Genomic DNA, 6,729 nt, shown 5'->3' with positions numbered 1-6,729 from the left:
ACTCCATTGTTTACAAAACCATACTGAGAGGCAGACACCAGACACAGAGAAGGTGTCACCAACGAAGCAACAATCAGGCATCTCCAAAGCCATCTTGATTTGGAAGGTTCCTGCGCTATCAATTCCTGACATTAACCTAAAAGTGCTTTACCAGCATGGACCTGGATCTTTATAAGACCAAAAAAATATTGAACTATCAAGACAATGCAGAATAAAATCCCGTAGACGCAAGTAGAGCCAGTAAAATTATATATAGTGTTAAGGTACATTTGTGCCTCTTCACAAGATCAGGCTGTAGCTAACTGCTGTGCTATGTACCCCAGGAAGCTTTGGTTTGACATCACCATTAAAATGGAACAGACAGATGTCTTCAAGCCAGCTTTGCCTGTTCTTCACAGTTCTCACACTTCTTTGGGACTGAATCTTGTCATTAGGGAGTCTGTATAGTCTCTTGCAGAACAAGACAGCTGATTTGAACTTGTGGATGGAGGATCTCCAGTTATCTTAGATCAACCTTGGCTGAACTCTGTTATTTAACACACAGAACCAAGGGAAAAAGTCAAGATGTTCAGGAGGGTGAAATCTAGAGTGGTTCCCACCAAAACAGAAATAGGCAATGTACTAGGACTGATGTTAGTATGCTCAAGTACTGTGGTATCTCAGATGAAGCTACAGGCAAACCTTGACGTATTTGGAGAAACGTTTATATATTCTTCTATTTTTATTCTGTAATATTTAATAATCACAAAGTTGTGAGGTTGTTATAGATATAAAGCTGTCTGCTAAAAAGAAAGAAAAAACTCTTCCTAGAAAGTAGAAAATGCTAAATTTCACAGATGAGAGCAGAACTGTACGGAAATCTGTAACTGGGGGAACTTCTGAATAAGGTAGTACCTGATCTTGTTTTTCTTTCTTGCTTCATTCTTCAGAAAGGGATTATATCATTGCTTCTCTTCCAAATAGACAGGGAAGGAAGGTATTCTTTGATTGAGTATCTGTCCAAGATATGTGCTATGATGTGGTTAATTTACTAAAGCACTAAACAGTGCTGGGATCTGGATTAATCTTCTTCTAAATGAGGAAAAGCATAGTTATAGCACAGATATAATAGGTTCCTGATAACTAATCTCAACCAAGAAATTTAGGATTCTTAATTGCTTGTCATCCTCAAAACTTTAATTGGGTTTTGTAGTGCATCTTTCTAAAGGGACTATAAATATACATAAATATTATTGCCAAGACTCAATTATTATTGCTTTTATAGTTTGTTAGATAAACACAAAGGATCTATTAATTATATTATCTCAATGAAGATAAAAGGTCGGTCAAAGAGTAGCTTCTATTTTAACTAAAAAGTAGCCTACAGACAAACAAAAAAAACCCAGATAATGTAGTTTCAAAATTATTTGCCTCCCATACATAAAATGTCCTAAATGTATTTAAATTAGAACTGAAAGATGCGTGTACATGTACTTTTTACCAGGACAGGCAAGATAGGGAGCGTTTAAGGAGACTGTTAGTGGTGGTTTACAATTAGTGTTAGGTTAAAGAGGAGTAGCGGGACATGATTTGTTGTCCAGTATGCTGTTGGATGTTCTCAGCAGAGACAAGGTTATATTATACTAAAGTAATTAATTTTGGAAGAGTTATGGGTCACTTACCTCAGGCTTCAGCTTTTGCTCTTGTCTAGTTAAACATTTAGGAAAATATGAGTTTATGATTTGGATATATTGTTGGGATACTGCAGACTTACAAAACCAAGCATAAAATCAGGATCTGCAGATACTAGCAGTTATTTTCATTTTTTGGTCTTTATAGTGGTCCCAAGAATATGTTTAAGATTCTGTTAAATATCTGTAAGACCTTTGCACGCTTTTGAATATAGAGAAGCAGGCAGAAAGTCAGCAGAATTCAAGTTACTCAGACCACAGCAGCAGAGTGGAGCATGACCATCAAATATACTAATGGAGTATCTTTTCAAATAGGTTCAGGTTTGTCATAATATAAGTTAGGACTTATAGAATATACTATACTTTGGGAAATTAAACATCTCTAATTTCATTTCACCGGTGGATTATGCATATCTGCAAAACTAAAGATCAGTGAGGAGGGATAATGGATATGCTTAGTTTGTATTTAAGGCTACAGCTGGGGCTAAGTTTAAGGACAGAAGTAGGAACAAAGAGAACTGGGAAAGCAGAACTCCCATTACTCATGGATCTTCTAACCCTCAGAAACAGAGATGGAAGGAGTGATTAAAAGAGCTAATAATTATATTAAAACCTGATTAAAGTATAAATCAGTAATTCAGGGTTGGACTAGGAGCAAAGGAGGAAATTAAAACTTTATGAACCTCAATTAATGGATGCTGAATACCTAAAAAAAATAAAAAATAAAAAAAGGTGTGATGGAATTCTGCAGATAGAATTGTTTTTCAGCATTTTCACCTACAAACTGAATTGCAACTGGTATTGCAATGGTACCCTGGGCTGCATCAAGAGAAGTGTGGCCAGCAGGTCGAGGGAGAGGATTCTCCCCTCCTACTCTCCTCTTGTGAAACCCCACCTGCAGCGCTGGGGGCACCAGTACAAGAAGGACATGGACCTGTTGCAGCAGGTCCAGAAGAGGCCAAGAAGATGATCAGGAGGCTGGAGCACCTCCCCTGTGAGGACAGGCTGAGAGAATTGGGGTTGTTCAGCCTGGAGTAGGCTTTGAAGAGACCATATAGCAGTCTTCAAGTACTTAAAGGGGGCCTACAGAAAAAAAAGGAGAGGTTTAAACTGAAAAAGGGTAGATTAGACATAAGCAAGAAATTCTTCACTGTGAGGGTGGTGAGGCCCTGGCACATGTTGCCCAGAGAAGCTGTGGCTGTCCCCTCCCTGGCAGTGCTCAAGGCCAGGTTGGACGGGGCTTTGAGCAACCTGGGCCAGTGGAAGGTGTCCCTGCCCATGGCAGGGGGGTTGGAACTAGATCATCTTTAAGGTCCCTTCCAACTCCAACCATTCTAGGATTCTAGGACTCTATGACTGGACTCTGTTGCCCTGCTCCACGGCTGGAGCAGTGGTCTCAAGGTGCGGACTGGCTTGCCATCCTCTCCATCCCCAGGGTGAGTAGAGGATTGACACCTCTCTGTCTAAGGATTTTAGTTTTGGCTGCGGTCTGCAGCCTCTCGACAGTCACGGTGTTGCAATTACTGCTTGCCCACTTCTTTCCAAGCAGGATAACTTCATGCCATTTAGGCTCTCTCACCTGGCATACCCCCAAAAAAGCAAATACACCAGTGTCATGGAGTAGATAGGGCAATAAGAGTAGGAGCTGGAGGGAAGAGAGGATTCCTCTGGCAACCATTGAGATCAGCTCATTGCAGCCTTGCAGATAAACGTCAAAGAGACTGTAGCGTGACTGAAAAAGGGCAGCATCTGCAACCCCAGAAGGTAATTCCCAAATGCCCCTATCAGCGCATACTCAGAAAGAAAACTGCAAAACCTGCTCCTTCCTCCTTTTTCTTCCTTTTCTCAGGGCTCTGGCTATGGACCTTCATGCCCCAGCCTGGCTTTTGGCTGGTGGGATCACTGCAGCACCAGTAGGGTTGGTGTCGCAACTGTTTGGGCTCTAGCCAGTCTCTTTCCCCAAAACGAATCCAAAGCTGCAGCCCCATGGCCAGCACTTCCCGTTCTGTGGTTTCCTTGCCTTCTCTAGCTCAGCAAAACTGGGCAACCCTTACATAATTTCCCTGGTATGATGCATCCATTCTCTTTCCTTGAAACCCTGTGCCCACCCAGCAGCCATGGGATAAAAGGAGAGCAGCAGCAGCAGGGACTGAGCATTGTGCAGAGGAGAGCCCTGCAGTCACGCCAGCTCCAGCCCCACTGGTGGTTCCCTCAGCTCCCACAGCACCATGAAGGTCCCTGCAGCCACCCTGGCCATTCTGCTCGTCATGGCCATCTGCTCCTCGGCTCACAACCCTCTTGGTGAGTCCAGCACTGCTGTGTCTTCCAAGAAGCCAGGTTTGCTGTCCCTCCCTGGGAGAAAACCCCGACCCCATTGATGGGACCCTCGTGTCCATGGGAAGGGCTGGGAGCGGGTGGTCATCACCAGGGGTGGGAAGGCCTTGGCGATGGAGGCTTCCAGGGGATGTCCCTGGGGACTACAGCACAGTTGATGGTGAATCCCCTGGGAGCCCCAGGCAGAGCCTCTGCCGCAGTGTGGGGTCTCACTGGGGCTCTCTCTCTGGTCCCACAGTGGCCACCTCCTGCTGCGTCAAGTATGTGTCCCGCAGCATTCCGCGTGCTAATATCTCCTCCGCCTACATGACCAGCAACACGTGCTCCCTGCCAGGAGTGGTGTGAGTGCCCAACACTGCCGGGGCTCTGGGTGTAACAGCCCAGGAATGCCCCAAGAGTGGCTGAGAGTGGCTGGGAGGGGGAAGGGGGCATGGCTGGGGACACCTGGAGTTCTGCCAGCGAGACACCGCAGGCACTTCGCTGCCCCAGCTGAGCACCTTAACACTGGTTTTCTCCCGGCAGTCTGGTCACCAAGAAGGGGATCCAGCTGTGCGCAGACCCCAAGGCACACTGGGTCCAGGCACATCTGAAGCATTTCCAGGCCCTGAAGAACTGACCCTTCCCTGCTGCCATCCCAGTGCAGTGGGCCCGGCCCTCAGCACCAGACACACAACAAAGTGCTTGAGCTGCATCCTTCTTCAATGGGAAAATTTATTCTAATTGACACAGATTTGTTAAACTAAATTTTGCTTGCTAAGAAAGTGAAAATATAAAAATGATTTAAAAGGTATCAACATGCCTGTTAATGAGAAGTCAGAATTTTTGATGCTTAAAGAAATTGTCTGGATTGTCAAGCCCATTGGGTGTCTTTGAAGTCCCTGGTGGAGCCTTGACACTAGAGAAGGGACACACAGGGACCCGCTGGCCCTCACTGCACCCTAGTTTCACTACCTCCCCCTGGGCAGGGAGGCCTGGCCCCATGGCAGTTCCTGTAGTGCTTCCACCTCCTCAGCCTGGGCTCAGATCCAGCATGACTCAGACAGCCCTGTGGAGTGACGCTGGCATCTCACCAAGAGGTGGCCCATTTCGCAGGGCCCTCCTCACACAGCATGTGTGGAGCTGAGCCACGGAGCTCCTGAACCGGGCAGCCCCGCTGGGCATCCACCACCAGCTCAGTGATGTGTTTGTCTCAAACACTGGAGGATCAAGATAGTCTTCAACCAAACCAACATCCCCACGCCCAGCCATCTCCTTCACTACAGCCTCTTGTGGTGATGGAGCTGAGGTCTGGGCACTGCAGGGTGCCGCAGCTCCTCCCGCCCTGTCCCACAGCACTGCTGGAGGAGCTGGCAGGACCCTCCTGTGCGCTACCCTCACTCAGAATGAAGCGTCAGGTCCCCGAGGAGGAAGGTGAGCACAGAACAAGCCCCCAGGCACCTGCCAGAGGAGATTTTGGCCAGTGCATGCCTGGTCAAGCAGAGGCCCCCACACCGTGGGAAAGTGTTCTGGCCTCTCCCCTATTTTGCTCCCAGCACTACCCCCATGGGCACAGCGATGAGGGTGATGATGCCTCCGTCCCCTGGCACTGTGCTGGCTGTGCTGGCAGGCTGACTGTGGCCCAAGGTCACTGGGCAGTTGTATCAGCACAAGATGCTCTGCATCCACGAGAACTTCCTGTTGAGTCCTTGGGGCCTGACACCCCCAGTTCCCAGCACCACACCTCCAACAGCCCCCAGCACACACTCTCTTTTCCCCTCTTGCACTACCACACCAGTGGGGTGAGACAGAGAGGGGCCAATAAGGAGGGTTTCTACAGCTTCCTCGTCCCCAACACCAGACAGAGCTGAAGTGGGTGGCATGGAAGGAGAGGCCATGGGGACATGTGTTCCCACCATAGTCCCCATGTCCTGTGGCCGTCTCTGCACAGGCCAGAAACACCCTTCGAGGTTTCTTTGGCAGCCATCTGCAAGTAACTCAACAAATCCTCATGCATTCAAAAAGGCCCATTTTTGCAGAATTTGGAGATCTGAGAGGGTACATGACTCCATGAGTGGTCCAGTGTCACTGGCCAGGCAGCCCTCCGAAATGTCATGGGGCTGTGCTGGGCGAGGGCTAACCAGGCTCCCCAGGGGCATGCGGCACTGACATCAGCTGCCTCTCTGCCATCCCCAGAAGTGCTGCACCTGCCGGCTGTGAGGCACCTCAGTCACCTGCCAGGGCTGGTGATGCTTCCAAAACATTCACTTCCCCTGTGGCAGCAAGCGATGCTGCATCTCCCAGTTTTTTGGGGAGTTCAAGTGAGTGCAGCCACCCTTCAGGGCTGGAGCCAGCGCCAGGGCAGAAGAGGGCTGGGGCTAAGCTCTCACCTCCATCCCACAGGACCATCTGTTGGAAGCACGGATGGGTACAGCAGGTGCGAGCAATACAGCAGGACCTGTCCCCCTGCCCCACCTGCCAGGAGGCCCTGGCAGGGCAGCCCCGCTACAACATCCTTGTCTGTCCCACCCGCGCCAGCACCTGGTTCCACTGCCGCTGCATCCAGGCAGGCAGCACTGCGCCCGGCCCCTGAATCACCCCTGTCGTCACCCCAACACCCAGCTCTGGGAGAGCGAAGGGGAAACCCCCACCACTGATGCCAGCTGTGCCCCAGGGCCAGGCACTGTGCTCTGCCCTCCACGGCTTCTGCTGCCCACTCTTAAATGTTGACTTTGGAGAAGTAGAGTGA

The 6,729-nt window shown here is 49.0% G+C and overlaps 2 protein-coding genes across 3 annotated transcripts; both read left to right on the top strand.

Moving 5' to 3' along the window:
• Window positions 1-3,841: 3,841 nt before the first annotated feature.
• Window positions 3,842-4,838, top strand: LOC113479297 (C-C motif chemokine 3-like). Of its 2 annotated transcripts, none has more exons than XM_026847090.1 (3): window positions 3,842-3,971; window positions 4,243-4,345; window positions 4,527-4,838. In XM_026847090.1, exons 1-3 carry the CDS (start codon window positions 3,899-3,901, stop codon window positions 4,618-4,620), a joined length of 270 nt encoding a protein of 89 aa, XP_026702891.1. In that variant the 5' UTR covers window positions 3,842-3,898; the 3' UTR covers window positions 4,621-4,838. The 2 variants fall into 2 exon arrangements, with proteins under 2 accessions (XP_026702891.1, XP_026702890.1); XM_026847089.1 differs by having other exon boundaries at window positions 3,842-4,007.
• Window positions 4,839-5,182: 344 nt separating this feature from the next.
• LOC113479167 (G2/M phase-specific E3 ubiquitin-protein ligase-like) lies at window positions 5,183-6,729 on the top strand. The gene is given in 6 exon segments (XM_026846913.1): window positions 5,183-5,506; window positions 5,628-5,680; window positions 5,767-5,827; window positions 6,177-6,301; window positions 6,384-6,546; window positions 6,655-6,729. Coding segments are annotated over 6 exon segments (801 nt in total).

This window comes from Athene cunicularia (genome assembly GCF_003259725.1).
Source record: "Athene cunicularia isolate RWA chromosome 4 unlocalized genomic scaffold, athCun1 chr4_part1, whole genome shotgun sequence".
Lineage (NCBI taxonomy): Eukaryota > Metazoa > Chordata > Aves > Strigiformes > Strigidae > Athene > Athene cunicularia.
This window is presented reverse-complemented; position numbering and strand designations above follow the sequence as displayed.

What these genes read in the sequence shown, in the direction of transcription:
- LOC113479297 (XM_026847089.1), top strand. Translation starts at nt 3,899, where the DNA reads ATGAAGGTCCCTGCAGCCACCCTGGCCATTCTGCTCGTCATGGCCATC. An exon ending in TGTGTCTTCCAAGAAGCCAG is followed by an intron (nt 4,008 to 4,242) that starts GTTTGCTGTCCC and finishes CTGGTCCCACAG; the next exon opens with TGGCCACCTCCTGCTGCGTC. An exon ending in TGCTCCCTGCCAGGAGTGGT is followed by an intron (nt 4,346 to 4,526) that starts GTGAGTGCCCAA and finishes TTCTCCCGGCAG; the next exon opens with TCTGGTCACCAAGAAGGGGA.